The sequence below is a fragment of the Lichenostomus cassidix genome, chromosome Z, assembly GCF_008360975.1.
Source record: "Lichenostomus cassidix isolate B80296 chromosome Z, HeHo_3.0, whole genome shotgun sequence".
NCBI lineage: Eukaryota > Metazoa > Chordata > Aves > Passeriformes > Meliphagidae > Lichenostomus > Lichenostomus cassidix.
Genome location: NC_139511.1, coordinates 15,336,543 through 15,363,397, shown reverse-complemented (window position 1 = coordinate 15,363,397; position 26,855 = coordinate 15,336,543). Strand labels below are relative to the sequence as shown.

General features: G+C 37.2%; 1 protein-coding gene across 4 annotated transcripts in view; it reads left to right on the top strand.

The window, feature by feature from the left end:
- The window catches only part of PCSK5 (proprotein convertase subtilisin/kexin type 5), a 225,291-nt gene that overhangs the window by 104,048 nt on the left and 94,388 nt on the right, over nucleotides 1–26,855 (top strand). For all 4 annotated transcript variants that reach the window (XM_085042105.1, XM_085042107.1, XM_085042106.1 and 1 more), the window contains exons 8-10: nucleotides 6,340–6,552; nucleotides 16,473–16,573; nucleotides 24,117–24,220. In XM_085042105.1, coding sequence (XP_084898231.1) covers nucleotides 6,340–6,552; nucleotides 16,473–16,573; nucleotides 24,117–24,220 — 418 coding nt within the window. The remainder of the gene's footprint in view (nucleotides 1–6,339; nucleotides 6,553–16,472; nucleotides 16,574–24,116; nucleotides 24,221–26,855) is intronic.

The following is a 26,855-nucleotide window of genomic DNA, read 5'->3' as shown; positions in this document are numbered from 1 at the left end:
TACAAAAGAGTCTTTTAAGGTTGTTGTGCCATACTATTTTTCATTCCCAGATTAAAGGTTAAATGGACTGATAGAAATTCAGCAAGAGCTAGGAGCTGCTACCAGTCAAAAGCAAAATGCTGACAGTGAACAGCTTGGCAGTGCTGTGTCCCTACACAGGGCAGCAACATCCAGATCCCAGGGAGTGCGGAAATCAGCAGAAACTGGAAGAAAGGAGACGCTGCCTTTCACAGGTGCTTTTTTCAGGATGCTGTGATCCTTGGTGCCTGGTCCTACAGTGATTGTACTGTGCTGCACCTAAAAACCATGCCTGCAGAGCAGGTTTTTTGGTCTCCAGAATACTGGCCTCTGTTCTGTGCAGTTATGAACATTTCCTCTTTAGGAATTAGTTTTTAAGGAAGAGGTCATACCATGGGATACTTTTTCCAGCTTCCACTTCAGGATCGATTTCACTTTCCGGCAGTAGTTTCTGTTCTTGGAAACATTAAGTAATTTTAGAACACTGTTGGGGAGAATAGAGGAAATTAAATGTTTAGGCTCTAGGTGTGGATAGAGTGCCCCTCCTTCTTTCTCGCTTTTGTATTTTCATGGTTTGTTTTCTGCTCATCAGTGTGCAGTTTCCAGCATATTGGTGCCAAATTACATCTCCCTGGCTGCCACCCCTGTAACCTGTAATTATTCCAGGTCAGTGGATCTGTCCTCTGCCTTTCCTTGTCCTTCACATTTTCTTCCCTGTTTCTTTGTAAATTTGATCACTTCTATCAAAACAGTAACTTAGTCCGTAGGCAGGCAGGGTTATTGGAGTACTTGATTCCTGGGCAGGAAATAATCAGGATTCACAAGCTGGAAGGCAACTTGACTTGTAAAGCAGTGACTGAATGTTGAGTCTAAACTTTATAAAATAGCGTGATTAAAATTACTCCACTGGTTCATACTGCATCTTGTAGGTGGAAATTTTTTATTAGATGAAAGCATGCTGTAAGCAGCTTAAAAGTGTGTGGGACTACTGGTTGTATTTAGATGAGTGTAGGAAGACCTCTACCTTACAAAGGTTCCTGCCAGTACTGCTAAGGCATTCACTCATAAAGATGTGGTTTATATGTGCATACACAAACACACATACTTGGAACAGGGGATGTTTCTCTAACAGTATTAGGAAATTCTGCAGATGTCATTATGAGCATGTTCATACTGGCTCTGATTCTTGGCAGACTTAACCTGTCCATGCTGGTGAACTGGAAAAAAAAGGAGCTTTTGTATCACTTACCTGCCTGCAACTTGCTGACCAAGGAAAAGGAGACACTAGGAGAAAAAAAAGCTAGAATGCCCCAAGATTCTTCTGTCATGCTTTTACAAGTGCAATTTCTGCCTTGGGGCCACTTTGTGAAAGACCTGAGTTCATTTCAGTGAAGGTCAGCTGTCTGTTGAGCACACTGGCTTTGTCCAGAGAGTGTGCTAGAAAATTGGATTGTGGCTGGGTCAATGGCAAGTCATAGTCATTGGTGAAATACATTTTTGTTTGCATAGTGGGACAGTTGATTTTCTTTTAATTATATGATATTTAACTTGATTTAAGAAAGTAGACTAAACAACAGGAGAACCTTGCTTAGTGCTCTGATGGGTGCACTGATGAGCACAAGTGCAAAATTATGGACACTGTGCAGAGTTTATAAAAGGCTGTCCATAGCTATCATTGCAGATGGAAGAGCAGAAACAACTCTATGCCTAGAGGGAGAAGGAAAGAAATTTAAAAATCGTGGGACAAACATTGAGCATACTTCACTGCACATCCATTCAACCCTGGTCTGTGCCTCTTCTATAGTTATTAACTCTTAGTTTTGCTCAAGTTCTATCCATATTTGGTTTGTAAATTCACCTTTACATTAACAAATGACCCACAGCTTCTGGGCATCACAAGGTTTGACTTTTCATCTTGTTACCCTTGGGCACCCCGCAGGTGACAGATGATAGGTTTAGATGAGCAGTAAAAGCTGCATGGTGCCTTGCATTTGTGTTTATCTTAACTTTGTAAAACAGTCCAAATGTTATTTAACTTTCTTTAAAGGAGACCAATTGGGAATGACATTGACATACAGTAGGGCAGCTGATGCTCTTGCTCTGTTTACTTCTTGAGTGTAGCTGCTAACAAGTTTCTATTTCCTAAGCATGATTGAGCCTACTGAGTTAAAGCAGAGTGTTTGGAAACCAGATGGTAAACCAGAATCTATTTAGTCGACAAGTTCTTTTAGTCAAGTTCATAGAATCATAGAATTATAGAATCATCAGGGTTGGAAGTGGCCTTCAAGATGATGTAGTCCAACTGTCCACCTACCACCACTATGACTGTAAACCCTAAACCATATTATATCACCCAGCACCAGATCCAGACTTCTCCTGAACACAAGTGTTGCAATTAGTTTGGAGGGTTGCATTTTTTTATTATTTTTAAGACTGCCTCTTGCTTTGCCAAATAGCTTCTAAGAACAAGATCTCTGGCATATTTTCTAGTCTGTGGGTAATGAATGCTGTTATTTTCTGTGAACTGCTGAGCTCTCACATGTGCAGTATTGCAATGCATTAGAGGAATTGGAGTTCTTTCTTTGGATATAGTAGAAAATACTCTTTTCTGTTGGTCAATGCCCCTGGTACTCATTTTTTATTGCAATAACAGAGACATTGATCCTTTACAAATTTGCAGGAGACATTAGTTTTAAAGACATATTTGCTGTAATTTGTTAACAAAAAAAAATTCACATGAAAATATAAATCCAGGTGTAAATGGCTATTATTTTTAAAACCTTGCCATTATTATTAAAAATCTCAATTGATGTTTATAATTTTAAATGATAATTGCAGAATTTCTAACATCCATTGGCATGTTTACACCATTTTGTGGCCAAAAATGAATTCAAATACCTGTTTCTGCAGCTTATTGTTCATTATTAGCACGGTAGCATTAGTATACGTCTAAAGAAGTAGAGACGCATTCTCTGTTCAGACAAGCTAATAATACAGTCACACCCTGCAGTGGAAAGGTTTTTATTGCATGATAAAGGTTTTTATTGCATGATAAAGGTTTTTATTGACAAATCATGTTCTACTGCTGTTTGCATACAAAAACATGTGATGGTGACAGCAGAAAAATGATGGTGTTATTTGTAGGATATTTTCCTGTGTGCATCTTCTTAAGAATTTGTTTACAAAAGTTTTTATTTTTAAGTAGAATCTGTATTTGATAACCATGAATTCTCATTTTTTCTCGCTTGTTTGTGTTGGTTATTCTGAATTTCCCATGGGGTATAGTTTGGCCACATGTCATTACATAATACTGCTTCCAAAACATGCATGTGAAGAAGAATAGAAATGCAAAATATGTAAAATTCTACAAATAGCTGATAACTGTGAAAATTCATTGAAGGAGAGTTCTGATGGAATATTTCAACATGTTCTGGAGGTAGAACTGTGACTGTATGGTATTCTTTTTTCTATGTATTCTACCTGCCTATATATATATATATATTAACTTTTTTGGGTGAAGGGTTATGTAGGAGAGAGGTGTTTTTTAAGGTCATTGTAGGACCAGACAGGAATTTGTACATGATTGTGAAACAGATGTCAGAATTGGTGGTCAGGCCAAGAACTACCATTACAACAAAGGAGACAGAAGATGAAAGCAGACAATACTTACTGGTTGGAAGCATGATCTAATTTCAAGAGATGATGGGATGGAACCAAAACAAAACCAGTAAAAATCAAGCAGGAGCACCTCAAAATGTGAATGAAAATGGTTCATCAAAATGAACCAGCATATTTTTACTGTAATCCTCCCTCCTATTCCCTGCAAGTATGGAGAGGGGTGTAATTTCTTTCTCCCTATTCTGCTGGTATAACAAATAGGTAAATATGCATGAAATAATTTTTCAATTTACCCTTCCTTTAGTCTGACTCATGAGGTGTTTTCCTTTAGTCTGACTCATGAGGTCTTTTCAGAATGGAGGTGTAAGAAATAAAGATATGCAAAGGGAGATTACCTCTTCGTGGAATGAAAGAGAAGTCACATCCCACTGGCTTTGGGAGGCTCTGAATTGGACCCTGCTAACTGGAAAAAGGAGCCAGAACAATAACTCCAGATGGAAAAGGGATTTTGATTTGGTGAGAGTTCATAATGTGGAGAAGGAGAGCTGTAACACTTCATAAAGATTATCTTAAAAAAAACCAAAAAAACCCAAAAAAACCAATCAACCAAAAAAACAAACAAACCAAAACCAACCACAATAAAAAAGGCCACCAAAAATGTTACTATTTTTCATCTTTTTATTGGTGGATTAGCTAAGATCAACTAAAGAAAATGAAAAATTTGTAATTTTTCCTGATTCCAGATTTTTGCCGACCCTATCTGGAGAATGTGGATTTCATGGTACGTTAAACTTGGCACCTTGGAATTTTTTTTGTCTGCTTGAATTGCTTTTAAATTAAAAATTTGCACCTTAGAGACATAACTTTATGTGAACACTAGTCAGGAAAATTAGCTATTTATCTTACTTTGCGGAAAGTCTTTCCAGATAGTATACTTTCATTAAACTCACAAATTATCTCCACGGTATTTGAGAAGTCATGGCAGTCTGGTGAAGGCCCAGGTGACTGGAAAAAAAGAACCATTGTACTCATCCTTAAAAAGAATTGAAAGAAGGACTATGAGAACTCCCAGCCTGTCAAGCTAACTTCTCTGCCTGCAAAGATTGTGCAACAAATCCTCCTAGGGGCTCTGCTAAAGCACATGGAAGACAGGGAGAAGATTTGAGACAGCCAGCACAGCTTCACCAAGGGCAAGTCCTGCCTGACCAACCCAGTGGGCGTCTATGATCTGGTGACTACATCAGAGTACAAGGGAAGAGCTACAGATGTCATTGATCTGGACTTCTGATGCCTTAAATTGCTAGAAAAATTTTTAGACGCAGACACACAGTATGGGATAGGGGTTTTACCTTGGTTTAATAGGATCCCAGATGTGCACCGACGAACAAGCAAGCCCAAAGGCCAGCTCAAAAGCCCCAAAAACCAAAAAGCCAAAAAGCTCCCAAAAAGCCAAAAAGCCCCCGACGATATCTCCCGTACACAATTTATAGATAGCCTAGATTAGAATACCTATCTAAAAGTCTCCAATAAGAAGTCTCCAATGAAGTAACTGCCCCCTTATTAAAATTGCCCCCCCCCCAAAAGATTGCTACTTAGTTTACAAAAAACATGTCTCAGTGATGGGGGCTCTGTTCAAGGCTGTGCATCATACTTTTGAGATTGTGGGTATGTTTCGTCTTCCCCAAAGGATTCTGAGCAGGGCAAGGGGTACTAGGGTGATAGAATGTAGGGTTAAGATACAGGGAGTAAAAAGTACAGGAACGGGGAAGGGTAAAAGGTTATATATAAAGGATATAAAGAGAGTATAAAAGTAAAATAAAAAATACAAAAAACCCATCAGGCATCATTCTGTAAAGCATTTGACACACTTCCCCACAACATCCTTCCTTCTAAATTGGAGAGAGATGGCTTTGATGAGAGGACTTTAGACAGATAAGAAGGTGGTTGGATGGTCACATCCAGAGGACCGTGACAATGATGTTAGTGACACTGAGTCCAATGGACATCAGTAACAAACCTCCCCCAGGGATACATGTTGTTATTATTGTTATCCAGTGTTACTCACTGTCTTCATTAATGACATAGATGAAGGGATCGAGTACATACTCAACAATATTTGCAAATGACACCAAGCTGAGTGGTGCAGTTGACACACCTGAAGGACAGGATGCCATCCAGAGAGACCTGGACAAGCTCAAGAAATGGGCCAATGGGAATATTAAGTATCAGGTGGTGCACCAAGGTTAGGGCAACCCCTAATATCAACAGAAGGTGTGGGATGTACACATCAAAAACAGTCCTGCCAAGAAGGACTTAAAGAGGACTTGGGGGTGCTGGTGGATGAGAGGCTGGACACAAGCCAGCAATGTGTGCTTGCAACTCAGAAAGCCAACCCAGTGTGATATTTTACTCCTTCATATGAGTTTTCAGCACAACTTCCTTGGTACATCTGGATAACACAGAGCCAGACCAACAAACACTGTATAAAAGCTGTGTTCTTACCACTCATTTCCTCAGTTTTTCTAATGTGTGATTCTGAATTCTACTAAATCCTGTTCTCATTTCAAATTCCTCTCAGGGAAGTTGTTCTATCATTTTCTTCCTCTCATGAGATGTCATTTTGGGGGAAAACACCTGGTTATTAAAAGGTTGAGGGAGAAAAGAAGAATTATTAATCAAATTTTCTGTACTGTTTCCAAACAGGGACGAAGAGGCTTAGGTTCAGTCTTTGTTTGGGCATCTGGAAATGGTGGAAGAAGTCGAGACCACTGCTCCTGTGATGGCTACACCAATAGCATCTACACCATCTCCATAAGCAGCACAGCTGAAAGTGGGAAGAAGCCGTGGTATCTGGAAGAATGTGCATCCACACTAGCTACGACATACAGCAGTGGAGAATCCTATGACAGGAAAATAGTATGGGCTTTAATTATTTTTTTATGTATGTGTTTGTGGTTTTGCACAGTGACTTGGGGGTTATGGCGAGACAGAGAAATCATTTATACTAATTTCCATTTGTTTTAAGTCCAGTTATCAATAGTTTTCACATTTTACACACATGATATTAGAAGTTCACTTAGATACTTCTCCATTCTGTCAGATTCATTTTGATCCAGCATCATTCCCCTTCTACATTCAGTGACAGTCAGTTATTACTCATATTGCTGCCTATTCTGAAAGTATATTGTAAGGAAAATTAGGCTCAGTTCTCATCTTTTCTGTATTGTTCCTCATCTCATTCCTAAGCAGCCAGCATCCGTTTTCCCTAATGTTCTCATCTTTGCTGTAATATGACAAATAGTTTTAAATTTTTTTTTATAATCTGTTGATATCATTAGTATTTATACATCCTATGTGCCTTTGCAGAGTGAATCCATTCAGTGTACTTTCCAGTATTCAACATTTTACTCCTTTTAACCTTTTAAACCTTTATACTCAGGTTGCTGAGGTTTGCTAATACTGTCCACTTCCCTGCTTATTTATTCTGGTGTTTAACTTACAGTAATTATTACTTCTTAATCAGAAAATTGAAGGATTTGGAGGGGTTTTTTTTTTCCCATGTTTTCTTAATGACTCATCTCATATTTCTTTCTGACCCTTAGCAGATCCTTCTCTTGGTGTTAATAAAGAGTTAAAAATATTTGCTCTGTTTTTTTTAGTGTTGTCTGCCTTGTCTTTCAGGATTCTGGGATGCTGGCCATTCCTTCTTGGATTCTTCTTTATTTTCAGGGGGCCTAATTTTGTTTTAGACTTGTTCTGAGATCGTTCTTCATTCCAATGATTTTTATGTTCTGTACTTTCTTCTCTTCACTGAAACCTTCCCTCTCTCTTCCTGACATGTTTCTTGTTATCCCTGATAATAATAAAGAAAAAAAATACTGTATCTAGGAGTCCTCACTTTAAATTTCCTTCATGGTCCTTTGAAAAACTTCCACTAACTTCTTCATGTTTAAGTGAGACTAACAAGGTGAAGAGATGGTGATTGTGGTCCTCCAGCCTGACCTGTTACTTAGTCAAGTCTGTAGGACTTTCCCAAGTCCTTAGATTCCAGCAGTTGCTGTCAACTCAACAATAATTTTCATAAATACAGTGCATATTGCTTTCAAACTTTCCAGTGACAGAAAATCCACTTAAATTTAGGGTGATTTTAATTATTCTTTTCTATTTAAAAGCTCTCTTACTTGTTCTTTGAGCCTCTTTAGCTTTGATTTCTAAGCATTTGGTGTGACGTATTGTTAGTATGAAGACTACTCCAGTTGTCTGCCATCTTCTCTCTGCCCACAGAGCCCAAACAGTTAATTCTTTTTGGTAACTGAGGGTAAGCTTCTTGCATCATTCTGTCTAAGTAATCTTTTCTTATAAACTCTTTTTCATGTTACATGCTTCTAGAATCCAAACTTGATGCACCAGTCAGGTAGCAGCAGTATTTGGTGATAAAAGCACAAGAAAATTGATGTCTCTGTGCGCCAGGTCAGTTTTCCTGTCTTTATATACTGACCCTGGCTGAGACTTGTTAACTTCACTATCATGTAATGTGTTCATTGCTCATCCCAGTTTCAGAGGTGCTACTTCTCTTTTTCAAAGTTGGTGGTTCAAGGAAATACATAAGGGTAGTTACGGTCTCCTTATTCCACCGTTAATGACTGCCTGGTTTAGTACTCAATTCAGACCAGCCCTCATCATCACTTTCTCATTTTCCAAGTTTCTCTAACACTCATCAGAAGGTGCTGGTATTTTCTTCCATGTCTGTGGTAAAAGCTCTAGGTCATACTACAGCCAAGAGCCAAATTGTAGAACACTTGATTAGAAACAAGACACATTTCTTCTGTGTGCAGTAAGGATGTATATAATTTCTCTAGTTCTAATTTTTTATACATGCTTACATTTTTGGACTCATAATTATCCCAGTTTAAATCAATGTATTATGTATAGTATACATTTTTAATATCTCAAATTTGAATACCTTTTTTTAAATGTGCATTATTACATGATGTGTCTTGTAAAATCCTGAGTATATTACTTTCAGCCATAGCAATGGTCAGAAAAAGAATACTACAGCACTTAGGCAAGCTTTCTTTTCAAAAATCTTATCTTATCCACCATTGAATATACTAGTTTAATTCCTGTATCAGTTTTTTTACACTAGATAAAAAGTTGGCAAATAGATGACATTATTAGGCAATACTGCTTACCCTTTTAAAATAATGACACAATGCAGGTTTTCTTTCAATCTTTTGGAGTTTGTCCAGTGTTCAAACCCATGCTAAAAGCAATATAGCACCGTTCCAGCTCTTGTAAAAGTCTTTGGTACTTCCAATCTTTCTGATTTATACTTGGTATTTAAAATAGAGATAAAAAGGAAGATGATTTATCATTTTTCTATGGTCTGAAAACTTAATTTAGATTTTTTTTTCCAAGAAGAAACATTCAGTGAAATAGCCATTTGCTATAAACAGTTGTCTCTGCATAAATAAAACAATATTGGTTTGGGGGTTCTTCTACTTCTCATGTATTGAAAAATAAAACATCCTTATGCTTTATTTTTTAAGCTTCACCATTTAATCTTGTCTTTCCTTAGTGCCTCTCTGCATCTTTTATCTTCAAATGTGATAAATTGCTATGAAGTTTTCCTTTATATCCTTGCTCGTGTTTTAATCTCTAGTAAAATCTCTGTATTTCTCAGTCCTTATTTGTACTTCTCTACATTGCTAATTTAAGCTTTGCACATTCCTCTGATTTCTTAATAGCTGTAATTTTCTTGATGATTGTCATCCATTCTTTTCAATTAACACAGACTTTCTGCTTTTACAGAATTACTATTTGAGTAAGAAAACATTGCTTATTTCTGACATTTCACTCCCTTATGTCTTGCAGTAGGATCAAAAACACCTAGAGGTGATCTCACCTTTAATGTTAAAGACTTCTTATGGAGCACAAGCATATATAATTTTTTAGTTTACCAAAGTATAGTACCCATCACTTCTGGAATTTTGTACTGTGCTAATACAGGCTGTTTAATATCTTATTGTAAGATTTTTGAAAGGTATACTTTACAAAGGAGGTAATAATTATATATAGAATGCATGTAAATTATCCCATAGTTAGGGAAATAAGGAAGATATTTTACATTAACATTATTGAAAATAATTAAAAATATACCTCTAAAAATGTTCTTAATTGGAGTCTGCCTTGGAGATCTCACACTGAATATCAGAGATAAGTAAAAATAATCCAATTGAATTCCATGAATTCTGTAAGCACTGATTTTTTTATTAGTCAGATCGATGGTTTTTACTAGTCAAATCCTTCATTCTTTTCAAAGCTTTTCAGTTCCATATGCCAGTTTTAGTTTAGTCCTACAGTGTGCATCATTTTGTACAGTGAATGGCAATAGCATAAGTCTACTGAGGAGCCATAAGAATTAACCCAAGTCTGCTGACGATTTGTTTACCAGAATGTAATTTATCCTTGACTACTCTTGTGGAAGGCAAGCTTGCAGTTGCATGTGCCATTAGAGTCACTGATCCCAAATGCTTGAAAATCAGACTATAAAAATTCCTGCCAAGATTCTTTTTCCTGTACTATATTATCAGTTGACTTTTGAAACACACAACTTACATTTTATTACTGGTACTTGGCATTTAAAGCCATACTAGCCTGTTCCCCCTCCAGACACTTTCAATGGTGAAGCAAAACAGTGTACAGGAGATAAATAGCTTCTGTTTGTGTTGTGCATAAACCAGTTGTCCACGTAAGGGATAACCACGTACTTCTGTTTTGCTGCAACCCAATGAGCAATTCCATGAAATTGTGAAGCCAGCCTTTCAAACTGATTATTGAAAAGTCCCTTCAGCGTACACACTCTCACATGGAGACAGGCATATTGCTATTACTTGTGTGACTGTCTTTATAAAATGTTAAAATTTATAAAATTTTAAAGAGTGTTGACTGTATCGCTATTCTCTTCTCTAGCTTGTCTATCAAAATTCAGCCCTCCTAAAGTCCTATCAAGTCTCATTTAACTTGGAAAGAAGTCTTACTTGAAACAAGACCTGAACTCAAGATAGGACTGAAAGTTTCAAATACAAGGTTTTTTAAACTTCTATTAAGTGCTAGAAGTTCTAGAATAACTGTATGTATTCGTGTTGATTGTTGTACTATACATCCTTTTCACTGTGTCATCTCTCATAACTTTAGTTTAAACAGATGCTCTTTTTGGGTCAGAGGTCAGCTTCATATCTTTCCCCAAGAAGCTGAGAGGTCACAGCAAGTTTAAAGGGAAAATAAGAATAGAAGATGAATGGAAAGATTATTTTTAAATTATCCAAATTCTATTATGCATAGAAATTTATATGCAGTAGACAAACTATGCAGGGCTCAACTCTATGCCAAAATTTGAAGAGTAACAATATTTGATCAAAGCATATGGTGATTTTGTTTGTTGGAGTGAGACTCCTATATTCAAAATAGGAAACAAAAATACCGCAGCAGTAAACCAGCAAGGAGTGACCTGGCACTGGAAGGAGTGACCTGGCATAGGATTTACAATTAACATCAAATAAAATGAATTCTTCTTTTTTTAAAATTTTTTTGGTTTTGTCATGTATCACACCACAAACTTAAGTATAATGTGAGATTCTGCAATGTTGTAGTACAGAAATATGTACCCAAGCCTGAGGAACAGTGAATGGTTGCAGTTGTATGGTGTCACGTTCCACAGTTCCTTTTGGTTTTCCCTTGCAACTCCTTAGTTGAAAATCCCTCTTTTTTTCTTTTGTTCTCTGTTTTTCTGTCCAGTAAATGCAGAATGTATTATAAGGTAAATGAACAAACAATTACCAAGCATTAGGAATTCATTGTGTTGACTAAAAATTCTTATAAAAATGATTTGATTTAAATATGGAGTAATAGAATCATACGCGCTTTTGTAACTGCGCAAAACACTTTTTTTTTCTCTTTTCAATACTGCCTATTTTTCATAATTGCTTGTTACAAATGTGGAATGTAACATAATTTTAGAAGTTTCTCTGATCTGGAGAGGTTTTATTGTCTTACACAATGACAGCTTGAAATATTTTAAGCTAGCAATTATAGTTAGACACACCATCTTGTAAGAGTTCTTTGTTGTTCAGGAAAGGTACACCAAGTGCATTTGACTTTTTACTGTACTGAATTTTATTACAGCAATAATTAGCCTCTTATGAACCAAGTTTCCACCCTCTGGATATATTAAAAAGCCCAAAGCATGCAAATGTTCCAAAGATTCAGATAGATGCATAGCTTTTACATAGACTGTGATGGAGAAGAACTAGAATTACTCTTAGGTGGTTTAAAGTGCAGCAGTAAAGTGCTGGCATAGGTACAGGCATAGAAACACACTGTGGAACAGAGGCAAATTGACAGTAGGTAAAGACTATAAAATTCTACTTCTTTATAGATGTCATCTCTCATAACTCAGGGAGTGCAGAAGTGTTGGCTAATAATACATAGTTGTCGTGGTATTTTTTCCTATTGCTCTCTTTTGCTACTGTGGATACTGTAGGACAATGTTTAAAAATAGCTTCCCCCCCTCCAGACCATGTGGCTAGGATAGGTTAAGCACTGCATAATATAGTTATCTGTGTCATTCTTGCTCTTATCAAAGATATTGCATAAATACATTTCCTTTTAGTTCCTTTTTCAGATTATTTCCTAAAGCACTAAGGATTTTACAAAAGAAAGTTCCTCATAGATGTAATTTATAAGCCTGTTGAATTACTTACCTTCTACAAATTGCCTGTCTACTTAACATTCCAACTGTTTTCTTGTCTTCTGATAAATAGCAGTTCATTTGCTTCTTTCTCTTCTTGCTGATAAACTTCTACTCTAAGCAGAAGTAAGCAAAAAATTGAAACAACAAAAAAACCGCATCTCATCTCCTGCCAGCTCTTAAAACACAAAACCCGGCAGTCCTTCGGAAACTCACTCAGGTTATCAAGATATGCTGAGGATACACACAGGACACAATGTGACACCTTCAGTTTTGGATACACACGGATACATAACCTGTGTAGAATGTACCATCGACTTTAGTTAAAGTCTTTCACGTCTAGGGACACAGATTCATAGAAATCAATGTGTCTTGAAGAACTGTAGCAGAAGAAAAATTTATTCAATCAGTTCAGAAAACTCCCGTCATGAAATATGAACTCGCAAGAAATGCAGAGACTTGGGAGAGGGTGCATGAGCATGTTCTCTGCCAAGAGAAATCCCATTTTTTACTTTATTCATTAATTTCCAAGTTGGTGGAACTATGGAAAGATTAATGATGCAGCCTTAATAATGATTGTACAGCGGTGGCATCTCCTTCAGAGAGCAAGTTGGTCAGAGCAAGTTGCTTTTATAAAACTGCTACAGTGTCTAGATTTTTTCCTCTAATAAAAGTCTACTTTTTCTGAGGGCTTTGCACTACCGTATATTATTATAGGTAATATAGGAGGTATTATAGTGCATTGTAGTGATTTTTGTCATATCTATCTGCCGTTCATCAGGGTATCTGTCTGAGACTGCTAATTTCATGTTAATTAAACTAGGCAAGTACCAGAAACATTATCATTGTCTTCAGTCAAACCTAGTTGATTCAACTGATTTAGAAGTTGTAACTCATTGGCCTAGAAATATTGCATGGAATTTCCTTGGGCAGCTGGATCAGCATTTTCACAGATCAGGACTTGTGCTGTACTCAACAGCAGATTAAAAAATTTCTCCTTCTCTGTCGATGTAGTACCTGGGATGGAGATAATGCAGCAGGCACAGACCAAGTGGCAAGCAAAGAGAGCTTTTATTGTTTACAACTTCTGCTTATATGTGCTAAAATTCCATAAGTGATTGGTCAGTGGTCACCCACCTCCTGGGTGATTGGCTGAAGTCCTACAATGTCCAATTCCAAACACTCTCTGCCTTAAACCCAAACAGATCAGGAAAACAGCAGGTGTTTAAATACTATCTACAAAAATCATCTCTTTGTTTTCCTAGCTTGCATGGGAAAGGAGAGTTTCTCAGGGAGAAGCTTCTGCTAGCAGCTTTTCAGTATCCACACTTCTCCCCACCCTAATGATCAGCATGACTACTGGTATATGCTAATGGCAGCTATCAAAAACCACATCCTTTTATTGTGATGGATGATGTTGTTTAGGATATTCAGGAATTTGAGGCACCAATTTTCTTGAAATTTTGTGATTGTGTACTCTTTTGTTCTTGGGGTGAACGCAACAGTTCTCTGGTGGTGAATCCATAGTGCTGAAAAACATGCCTCAGATCTTTGAGGAAATTTGCACCTAAACATCTCAGCTCTTGTCAGTAACTTTCCTTTGAATTAGCTCAACTGGTATTTACACTTAAAAAGCTTTCTCAACACTTTTTCGGCTAAAATATCTATCTGCTGAAAGAGAGAGAAAGGTCTGTAGTTCAAATTGCTGCCACGGTATCCACTGAGAACAATGTTGCCAAATAAAGAGATGTTATGGCTTATTGTGCTTGATAGCTGAAGATACTGGACAGTAAAATCCACTCTGGAAGGATGTTCTTCCAGAGGATGAGAAACAAAGATAGCACAATTCAGTGTGTGTTTCACTGTATTGACAGAGGTTGTCCCTTAGGGAAAAGCTGCTATGAGAGCACCTTTTCCTACCTGAGCTCCAAGAGGCTTTGTTGTCCTTTGGTCCTCCAAGGAAAGCACCTGCTGCACCACTTTTATGCTGGGTATAAAGTACCAAGATATGAAAGACATGAGTGTGTGTTAATCCCTTTTTTGCCCTATCTCTTTCCTGGCCTTCCTTCTGGTCCTTACCACAGCACTGGCCAATATTTTCCAAATGGGATAGCTGAGCCTCATACATCTCTGAGTGCATGTCATTGTCTAGTACTTGGACATTGTAATCCCATCTGCAAAACCACTGTTTGAATTTGCACATACAGGCAATTCCGTATTAGGGCTGTTCCTGCTGCAGTTTCATCTCTTAATATTGTCACAGCATTCATGCACTTTCAATGCATAAAGCTTTTTCCAACACTGGTGATTTTCTTTATCTAAATGAATAGACACTCAGTAGGCAAGAGGGCGAGAGAGAAGAAAATTACATGAATATTTTATTTGTGGGGTTCCAACTTCTAGCCGATGACAGCTAGAAGAAATTATTTAACAAGGTGTGCATTTATGAAGAATATTAAACAATAGGGGGGGGAAAGTTCTTTGTAGACTTCATTAATCAAGAAATCTGGCCCCTGGTATGTTGGTTCATTTAAGGATCTGACATTATAAATGCTTTCATCTGTCTTTTTTCAATTTTTAGAAGCTTCTATGTTGTTTCACTTGCTCCCCACTTGTTTTCAACGATCATTTTCTTGGTGCTGTTAGCTCCTTTTCTGTTAGAAATCTTCTGTGATAACTAACATATGCTTACATATTGTGGGAGTTTTCATCAGCCTTATACAAATCATGTAATATACTGAATATGGCTAACATTAAGTGTAAAACTTACATCTTCTGTATGCATTTGCTTATATTTTGCCCAGATGAGACTGCAGCTGGTTTTTCTGATTATATTTTATATCTTGAAAAGTTAGACAGGCATTTTTACGTGCCCTGTGGTTTTTTGTGGTTTTTTGTGGTTTTTTGATCCTCCAATCCTCTCTTTCTCCCATCTTTGTGGAAAATCTGTGTTGGAAATGAAGTACAATACTGGTGGATTAGAACACAGTAATTCCATGTGCTTAGATAAAAAGTTGTGTAAGCAACTTCTCCTCTGCCCCTCAGGGAGATATTCTGTATCTTGCAGTGACTGAGAATGTTCTGAGACTTAAGGTATGGCATCACAGGTCCTTCACCTTCACCAAGATTTCCATGCTGTAGGCTGATAACTTTTTTCCTGTCTGCATGTGTTTTGCTTGAGCTTCTGCTAGGTAGTAGTGACATCCTACTCTACTGCCTTGCTCTTGCAAAGAGCCACTTCTTCAGGAAGACAATGGGAGAGTAGAATCACTTTCGATTAACATTGCCTGAAGGAAGCAGGGTTTAGAAGATTTACAGTCTTACAGAAAGCATCTGTCTGAAATTCATTATTGGATAGAAACATCCTAATAGTAAGTAGAAGGCTGTGCCTCTAGTTGGTATTGCACATTACAGCTTATGCATCCACTTAGATTACATACAAAAATATGTGCAGCATACAATTATCTGTACATAATACATAATAATTGAAAATATCTAATTGGCTGGTGATGGCTGGCCCAAATTTGTGATCACATCAGGATTTCCCAGTGAATTGCTGCTGAATTTCATGTGATTTGTTGCATAAGGAGTGAATGAAAGATTAACTAAGCCCAACTGTATTCTCTCCTGTCACACACTTCCAGTGTGACTTCGGCCATACTAATCAAACCCTCCATACTTCTTTATAGTCTCTAAAATGGGCCTAAGCAGTCTTACATATATAGGGAGCACTGTAAGATTTACTTCCTTTCTGTTTGTAAATCACTGAGATTCTTGGAGGGAAAGTCCTCTGTAAATCCAAGTAGAAGGACAGAGTTTCAGTTGTGTAGCTGTGCAGTTTTGAACCCCTCTGCATGTTTTTCTAGTTTAAAAGTGTCTTTGTTGATCATGCCATGGAGCAATCTAGAGAACACTCTATAATTTCACAAGTGACTTCAGGTTCAGAACATCTAACATCATGTATCTTCCTTTACTTGTAATTGAAGAAGAAAGTACCCTCCACATACATGTGACTCATTCAAGTAAATGAAATGTGCTCTGATGTCTGAGGTTGTGTTTTAAATTTCACACATTCAATTTCTTCCAGATCACCACAGACCTGAGGCAGCGTTGCACAGACAGCCATACTGGAACCTCAGCCTCTGCACCTATGGCTGCAGGCATCATTGCCCTGGCGCTGGAAGCAAAGTAAGATCTGAGTTACACTCTGAAACAAAAATTAAGCCTTTGAGAAGATATTTCTCATTCATCCAGCACCTTTATATAGATATCATACCGTGCTTTGGAAACTGTTGTCATAATTCACAGTAACCTTCCAAGGTTCAGAAAGATCTCCATGCTTACTTCACATGAAGGAAAGCTGACACTGTGGAGATGCTGAGAGAGTACTCAGTGTTGAAGTAATTTAAATGATGTTGAGCATAGGTGGTTTCCATTAAATCATGTACAGCATTCTCATAATGTCTTACAGTACACTCACAAGGCTGCCTAGATCTGCTGTGCTCTGCAGGGTACTGTAGGTCACCCCCTCCATTCATCAGGCTCCTCCTAGCAATGTCTGTTCTTGAACACCGAAAGAGATTTTGGGAGGTGTTAGATTAAAGGGAACACAAGTTAATATAGTATGAAAAATAAAAATTCTTAACTTCTGCATGCTGACATAAGTCTGTTTTTAAACATGGGTCAAGTTCCTCAGCTCAAAAATCTGTGAATAGTGTAGCTCCGTAGTCCTTGTACCTTTAGCTCAGATTTTTCCTCTTACAAGCATTTTCTTAACTGCTTGAGAAATTGCTTCTCAATTTTTGTTCTTTATGCCTAATATGTATCTCTAATGTTCTTTGTGGAGCAGCAGAAATGTGGGAGAACTTCAGGTAAATTTGTATTTCAAAACCTTTTTCATTGCTTTTTGCTCTGTTAGATAATATTTGTGGGTTTAAAATTGAATGCTTTGCCCCAAATCCTACTCAAAATCAAATGTTCCTAAGTTCTAGGAGACTGATTCTGTTAAATTCTGAAGAAAACTAGTTTCCTCTGGGTTCAGCCAGTTTCTTTGAAGGAAGTAAGAAATTTGCACGCAATAGTAATTTCAAACTGCATGTAGTTCATAACACTACAATTATGTTTCCATCTTTCAAGTTGCTTTTTTGAAGACACCCTGACACAATGTTCAACACAGAGTACTTTTTTGTGTTGAGTTGCAATCATGAGAATAAGAATTTGTAATTTAGACCTGACATAATCTTAAGTTGTGCAGCACTTGTGTCATTAAAATTATGTTTTCTTCATACAGTCATTAGACATGAAGGTATTTTGAAAAGTTAATATAATGCTATTGTGGGGTTTTTTTAAACTATTAAATCTCTTCTTAATCTGAGTTTTAAAATCCTTCAGTTCATTCCAGACAATCTGCAAATGCAGATATGATTGCGTGTGTGTACATTTCAACTTGCTGCAAGTTTTTCTCACTGTTTCTTAATGAATTGAAATTGGTTGTAATTTTTTTGTTGTTGTTTTAGTTGAAAGTTTAAAAAAAGGTTATATCACAGAAGACCTACAACAAAGCTATTTCTGATTGTGACATCTTAAAACACAGTGAGAAGCTTACCCATTTTTCTCTGAGACCTTTGGTGACTCTACCAGTCGGAAATCTGAGTTAGTAACTATGTACTAGCATACTTTTCCAAACTAATAATTGCTATAATAGACATAAAGACAAGACTGTATTAAAGCTTCATATGTAGTGATGGTGATAAAATGTGCCAATGACTAAATAGCCTAGTAATTTGTTTGTATTTGTAGTACTCTGTTGTGTAGTGCTAACAAGACTTTCAGTGTGAAAATGTATTGATTTTGCCTCCTTTTAGATTCCATTCCATTTCATTATGTAGAGAGTTTTGTTTCTAGGTCTTAGCCTGCATATTTGAATAGATCTAAAGGAATTATATTAATAATATAATAAATGTGGGTTTTATTAGTTTGTATTCCATTCACTAACTTTTCTCTCATATGAGTACTTAAAAGCTGCCACTGCTGCTGACCACAGCCATTAAATAAAACAGAAAGAAAAAAAAAAAGAAGTTAAAAAGAAAAGAGAAACTAGCAAGAAAAATATTTCCTTGTTTCCCACGCTGGTTTTCTTCTCCAGTTTGAAGAAATCTGTATTCTTGTGACATTATAGATTATGAAGAGCAGCCTTTAATATTACAGGAAGGTCATATCGTGATCTATTAAATTTTAATGTCTGGGGTTTGTTGGTATGGAATCTGTTCAGATTATTTTCTGCAGTTTCTGAATTTCTTATTTATGTGATTTTAAATTTCAGGTTGTATTTTTCACCTGTGATGCCTGCCAGTTAAGGTGACCCTAAGCAAATGTTAGGAATTAAAGTATGCAAAAAGAAGTTTTGAAGCCATCAAAGTATTTTCAGCACATCAAAGTATTTTCAGCAATACTTTTTAAATGGTTTATAAAGGACACATAGTGTTGTGGCTTAGTGTAATTGCTTACTGGACCAAATTTACATTCAAGCAGAGTTTGCATTTTCATAGATTCTTCCTTAGATTCCCTATTAATACCTCTGCTAATGGTAGTGGTTATATGAGATTTTTAAAAAAGACAATTTGGAAAAGGGTTTTCCAAGGTTAGTTACATTCTTTGTCCAGCAAGCTGCTTAAAAATTGGAACACTTGGTCCTGAACACTTCTTGACTATGTTTGTAATAATGTGTAGTTTCATTCCACTTTGTGCTGGAAAACACAACAATTTGTACCGTGGAAGTGTTTTGAGCCTAATTAAGTTGGTTTTCCCCGGTAGCCAAGTTCTATTCCTGGGAGTCTTCAGGAGTTGAGCAGAGCACTAATATGGCCTGGATGTGAGTTAGAACAGCCAAGAAGTTGCTTCAACTCACACACAAAGGTACATTCAACCAAAGAAAAAAAAAAAAACAAGACAGATTTACACTGCAACATTCCCCTTTCTTTCTTTGACCAGCCCCATATGGTAGTTTGGCAAATAGCTGAAGAAGGATCTCTCACCTGCTTACTGATTTGAGCCCTTCACTTAGCCATTTCTTCCAAAAGGGATCTTTTTCTGAAATCCTGGTAGCAAATTGTTTGACAATGCTGTTATACATAATGTGAACACATTTTTATTATTTTTGATCCAGTATTTGAGTAGCAGTGGCATGTTTTCCTTCAGGAATCAAAGAATTGTAACTGGATTTCAGACTGCTTGCAATCCCTGAGGGTGCAATGCAGGGTTATAGATAATGGAACAACTATCACACAAGGACATTTCTTCATTTTCAGGTTCTGCAGTTTTCTTACGGTATTCAGGTAGTCTGTTGTTTTCCAGTAGTACCCAGTTGATGTTTCCCAGTGTATCTAGTTCCTTGATCAGGTCCTGTGAATAAATGCTTGCTTGTGTATTGCACTAAGTCATTATATGTCAGATTTTTCTAATTATAAATGAGAAAAAAAAGTAACCATTTTAGTCTACAGAGACAGCAGTTTTCTTACTAAAAGTAAACTATTTGAATTACATAGTACCATCTACTCTTACTAGCAGAAATACCTTTTCTCGTTGATGAAAAATTTTAATTTGTGATGTGAGTAAATCAGTCGGGAGAGACAATGGCCCTGTATTTTTTCTAGACAATTGTGCCATGTTCCTTTGAAGAAGCAAAATTTAAAAAAAAAAAAGCACCTTATGTTGCTGAAAGAATTCCCTATACATCCCCAATTGATCTGCATGTTCCTGTCTGTAAGCCAATGCATACTTTTCAACACATAGTACATAAACTAGTTTCATGAGTAAGAAGCAGCAAATGAAATGGAAGTGTTAGTCTGCTACCTTTCTACTGGAGAGAGCCTGTTTTCTTCCATGATTCTCTTTGCGTGATTGATATAGAACCATAGAACCATGGAATGATTTCGTTTGGAAGGGGCCTTAAAGATCATCTAGTTCCAACTGACCTGCCATGGGCAGAAACACCTTTCATTAGACCAGGTTGCTCAGAGCCCCATCCAGCCTGGCCTTCTGGGGATGGGGCATCCTCAGCTTCTGTAGGCAACCTGTTCCAGTGCTTTACCACCCTCCCAGCAAAGATTTTATCTAAATCTACTCTCTTTCAGAGATTAGCTTTTCCTTGTAGGAATGGTGCTTCATCTCTCTAATCATTTTGGTGGCCCTCTTCTGGACTTGCTCCAACAGATCAGTGTCACTACTGCATTTGTCTAGTCCAAGGCTAAAACAGGGTAGTGCTGGGAAGAAATAAAAAATTTTAGTGAATTCTGATACTAGTGATCCATTTAGAGAAGTGACAATGTACCACATTCCCCTCAAAGACAGTGCCACCAAGTGTAATCACTGAGATAACAGGAAATGGAGTTCACATTGTAAGGAGCCGACAGTGTCAGAGGTAGATACTTTGGATTTCTGGCAACTGAAATAGATATTTGCATACTTCCCATATAAATTGATTTTCTTACAGAAAGGAGAAGAGCAGTGTATTGTCTGGCAAGGTACAGTTTTGGGTAGAGAGAACACATTTCTGTGTTATGAAAGTTATGAGGGCTTTGTTTGTCATAGATAGAGGTTAAAAGAAATGAGACAGCTGAGGTGAACTGAGGAACTGCTGCCAAGTGACGTCGAGTGCAGGAGGAAAGGTTATCATTTAAGTGCTCCAGCTATAGCTAGGTCTTTGCTCCATTGAATTGCCTGTTGTGGAAGAGAATGCTAGAGTGTGTGAGTTAGAAATCTCCTTCTGAATCTTTGCATTTGTGGAGTAGTTTGCTCTTAATATTGAAATCATTGAAAAACAACCATTAATAAATGCTTAACTTAGAACCTGTGTTTCTCTCCAGCTTGAACCACCAATGCCACTTAGGAAATTTCAGTTATTACATTGACATTGATTTGGGTTCACTTTGGTTCTCATTTAAAGTTCCTGTTTTCAGTTACATATAAATTTGCCTAAGAATAACTATTCAGGCTGAAATTTTCCATTTAACTTACTTTAAAAAGGTTTTAAGAAAAGTCCATTCAGACATTTCTTAAACTAGGACTAGCTTAAAAACTAATAATATTTTATTGTGATGTTTTCTAACTTTTTCATTGAGTTTTTCTGTGTCTGTGCTTTGGAGCAACAGCTAGAAATAAAACAAGTGGATATCTGTTGTTCTGGTGCCAGGGCAATGTCTTTAACTTGTATAAGCTTTTCAGAAATCTCAGTCAGCGTTTTCTCAGTTGAGACTTTTAAGAGTTTGGCAGCTCTATCCCCTGTAGTTTCTTGGCTCTCCAAGTGTTTTCCAGTGTCAGCTTTTAGAGGCTAGTCTCTGGTTACTCTGAAGGTGCTGCTGGCTGTTCACCTTGAGAGCAGGGATCCCATCTTTCTCCTGTCAGTTCCTTGTGGGAGGAAAACGAGGAAGGTAGAAAAGGAGTTTCACTGGATTGCAGTGTCCCTGTAGTCAGTCTTTTGAAGTGTAGAAGACAGGTCAAATCAATAGCCTGGGTACCATGCTAATCATAGCTTCCTGCATTAACCTAAGACAATGTAAGCCTTGTCCCCCTGCACAGTCAAGCTGGTTCTAAAAGTGACAACTAACGTAAGGTTTTGTTGCTGTTCCTTCTGTGCTGTTATTAAGCAGACTGTGAGCAGTCTTTTGGACAGTCTCATTTTATTGTTTCTTTGGAGAAGACACAATAAAGGATGTAATTCAGATGCCTTTCTCTCAGGGGTTTTCTCCTCCCAATTTCATCATTATCAGCCTGCAGTTAGGCCATTGTTTGCTTGATTTTTGGCACTTGCAGTTTTTTTATCTCTGGGAAGAATGCAATATTCTGTAGGCTCTGCAATCTTCACTGTTGTGCTCACTGCAGATTTGACACAGGTACACCAGAACACCATTGCTGGTGGATGTATGGCCACCTAGCCTGCTATTCATGTAAAGGAATACATCCATCATGCCTTATTGCAGGTTGTTGGAATTTTATCCTAAAAACCAATATAAAGATAATGCAAAAGGTGGACTTTTCTTCTTCTTTTTACAATAAGGGTGGTAAAATACTGAAACAGATTGCCCACAGAGGTGGTAGGTGCCCCATGCCTGGAAACATTCAAGGTCAGTTCAGACAGGGTTCTGAGCAACCTGATCTAGTTGAATATGTCCCTGCTGATTGCTGGGGACTTGGGCTGGATGACCTTTAAAGGTCCCTTCCAGCCCAGGCCATTGTATGATTCTGTGTCTGTAGATTCTATGGCAAAGCCTTCCAACACTGCCTCATGAGGAGATTCAGATGCATTGCAGAAACTGTGGAGATGCTGCCTGAATATAAATGGAATGTTTTACAGTAGAGCAAGAAATTGATAAAAATTATGTTGTACAGGCAAATTCTATGTTACAAAAAAGCTATAGTGTGTTACGTGACTGTACAAGCATACCTTGTGTTACAAACCCAATATGCTTTACACTTCATTAATTTTTTTTAGTCTTTTTTCAGTAATCTTTACCAGCTCAGCTGTCTAAATTACTGTCATTCAAGTCCAGCAGTTTAATGTGAGAAATTGCACCATAATAAAAAAAGTACCTATGGGCACATTAATGTTTTAAAAAATACTGAGGGGCAGAAGGCATCTGCTCTCATTAAATATAACAGAATATTTAAATATGTTAAGAATCTGGTTTAAGAGCCAAGGTTTCCCAAGATTTCAATGACTGCATAGTCCTGGGCAGTGTAAACAGCCAGTTCTGGGTCTGATAAACTTCATTCTGGTCTGTCTTTAGCCGAGGGGAATCGTACAATGTGTGCAATAGTGGCAGATAATGATGCTCTGAGAATGGTACTTGGTAACTGGTGTTCTACACCACAGTACTTTTTTCGTCTTCATTGTTTAGTATCTCAGTTTATCATTCCCTCTACTACACTGCATTTTTAAAGAGAATGCTATTCATCTTCTTGCAGGCAATAGAAAAATCGAAAATTTGGAAAAATAAAAAATAGCTGAATGATGGCACTTTTAGATCGTCTTCTAAGAAAATATGTTCTCATTGTTATAGATGTAGAAGAAACAGGAAAACTGCAGTCCCTGAAGATCTACCCTAGTCCTAGAAGATAAGTGTGTATTAATGTCATAGTGAGGACACAAGCAGCATCTTCTTGCACCTTCCAGGTGGACAGGTTATTAGGAATCCCTTAAAGGAATACACATCTGTCCAGTCAGGCCCTTGCTTTGTAACTCTCCCACTATCCAACTGCTTGGAATTCTTGCAGAATACCCACAAGCTTTCAGGGAATTCCAAGACCAGGGGTAGTAGACAAATTAATAACCACAGAGGCGTCTGATATAGGTTCAGTAGGAACTGAAAGTACGGAGGAATTTCCAGTTTGAGCTAGCAGTAGTGAGATTTAGTAGAGCTTTTCAGCAAGCCAAAAGTTTGATTTCTTCTCCTTTGAACTCACTAAGAAACGGTAGTGGGTGGTCATAAAAGTTGCCTCTCTGTGAATTGTGCTCATTCACCTTACCTTAAATTTTATTTAATAGAATGTTATCATATATTGGTACAGTCAGCTGTAAAATTGGAATATGTGCTTTTCAATGGAACAAAGGAAAGTTGAGAAGATAAATGAACGTTGTTTTGCTTTGGGTACATTTCAGCTTACATGACCTTGTATCCCTACATCCTAGTAAAATATGTCTGATCTGTGACTTTGTCTTTCCCCTATTTCGTAGTCCATTTCTGACCTGGAGAGACATTCAGCACATTATTGTCAGGACTTCACGTGCAGGACATCTGAATGCCAATGACTGGAAAACCAATGCAGCTGGTTATAAGGGTGAGAGCTTTCTTTCTCTTTTGCTATCACAAGTAACCTATTATCTGATATTTTTGTTTGACCCTGTACTGTACGTAGTTTGGAGACCTTTCAGTATCAGTCTGAAGGAGCCTATCTTCTCTTACACAAGGAAAGCCTTTTAGAACGACTAAACCCAAAACTGTCAGCTACAAAATGCATTGGCCAGATCTTCTTAGTCCCTTTTGTTCCATGTCATGCACTGTTGCCTGAAAACTAAGTAAATTAATGGTGTTAAACTTTTCCTTTTATACCTAGCATTCTGCTTAAATAATGTAGAGTTGAAGGGGCAGCAATTCTGAATTTGAGCCATGTTCTCACTCAGAATTATTGACAGTTTTGATTTTAAATGACAAAAAGTAGTTTCAAATTTCTTTTTTATATGATCAGCCCTATGTTATTTATGTGTAAGATTTCTGTCAGATTTAGGATAAAATTGAATTTTGAGCTGTCATGACTTTTAATGGGATAGATAACCATTTTTCAGTGACCTCTCATGTAGATTTCTAAAATTTTGTACAGTCTTGTAAATTTCATAAAAGCCACATCTTAAAAACATTTTTTCATTTTTGTAATGCAACCAGAGGTAAACACTTGTGCTATTAAGTACGATACATATTTTTAGGGTGGGTTAAAACAGGACCTTGAATCTGTACAGTATTTCATTTCAACACAGATTGTCTTCTGATTCACATTACTACATTCTTACTGCTTTCAGTTTGTATTGCATCCTAAACAAAACCCTGGAATGGCTTATTTCTGGTTCTCTTTTTGTAAGAATTCCACCCAAGACTGAAATACTTCTTATGAGATTTGATCTGTTTGTGCCAGGATCTCCTGAGGGAAAAATGTAATATACAAGAGTCATCTAATCTTTACCCTGGCTTCCCTTTAAAACTGAAGCCTATGGTTTATCTATTCTGGATCAAGGCACTGCTACCACAGAGCATCTTTAATATATAATTCTGACCTATGACATTTTTGCTGCAATGGCATAGAAACCAAACCAAAAAAAAAACCTTTTTTATTTTTGGATCCAAACCAGTCTCTAACTACAGAGAATATATTTAGAAATGGATATTTGATTTGAACCCCCTAATCATGTGAAGGTCCTGATGTTCAAGGGCCTGGTTTTGTCCCATTTACAAGTGCGTGCCCACGCACAAAACACATAAATAGTGATAAATTGATAGTTCCTTAATTGCAGTAGCATTACAGTATTTGTTATTGTGAAGTATCTCCCAGGATTTAAAAAGTTTTATCAGAAGATTGTGACTCTATCATCAGTTTATTGAAGCTATATGAAGGTCAAGAACAATTTTTAAGTAACATAAAGTAGAGCTTTTTTTTTTTCATAGCTTACTTCCAAAATTCTATATTTTTATGTTTTTCCACTTGCTGCCCAAGAGAGGCAAACACCCTGTGAGTCATTTCACAGCAGCTGTCAGTCATTATCAAAAGACAGGTCACACTAAGGTCACACCACCACCAGCAGCAGCATTGGCAGCAGGACTTGCACTGTTGAACCACTGCTTATTCTGAATCCTTGGAGCTATTTTTCTATGCATTGCAACATATATATAGTACGGCAAAAGGATGAAAAAAGGTTTCTTCTCCACTTGTGGAAAGTCACAAACATAGATAAGCTCAGCTTGGTAAACAGCTTGAAACTAGCAGAACTCTGATGTAGACTCTCTGGGGAAATTGAAAAAGAGGAGGACAAGCTAAATGCCTTGACCTCTGCGCAGCTCAGGAATCAACCTTAACCCAAATAAAAGCACTAGTTTTAGCTAAATTATATTGGCAACTTACGCTGAGCACATGGTTCCAATAAAAATACAACTCTCTTTAAACTCCTGTTGGTTTTGGAAGAAGGAGAAGCAAAAGATTTAGATTAAATCACAACATCCAAACCTGAATTCAAAAGAGGATTTGCACACCGCTGCTGGCAAGACTGAAACAGGTTTTTTTATTGCACGTGGCAATATTTAGTATAATATTACCCTATTATCCTTCACTATTGCCAAGAGTAACAATTAAAGTATGGTTTTTCATAGATGAACTACTCTGATCAGACAGAGTTCCTTAGAGAATTGTATCATAATTTTGTTGATAACAAGATCCATGTTTCTTCCACAGCATGTCCTTTAAGACAGGAAGGGAAGTTTGGTTTTTTTAAACCATCTGAAGCAGAAGGTCAAAAGAAACAATCTACCTTTCTTCAGTGCACACTAGTGGAGAAAGAGGAAAACAAGCATAAAGACAGGCTTGCCCCTTTAGAAATAAGAACTGAAAGAGTGAAAAACAGCAAAAACCTGAAAAAACCTTTCACTCAACAAAGGGTCAGCAGGAGCTGGTAGTTGAAAGTGGGTCAGCATGCCATTTCAGAGGGCTGTTTTGCTGGTCTGCATGGCAACCCTCTCCCTTGCCATAGTCCCTGGCAGTGTTTTGCCATTGCAGAACACACAGAAGGAGCTCACAGATGTCATTACTGGTTTCAAGATCTCCTTTTCTTACTGTCTTACATTTATACAAAGAAAGATTAATTAATGAAAAACACTTAAGCCAGCTAGTGATTTGCTAAAGCGGTGCTTGTTATTTGTTTAATTTTCTGGCA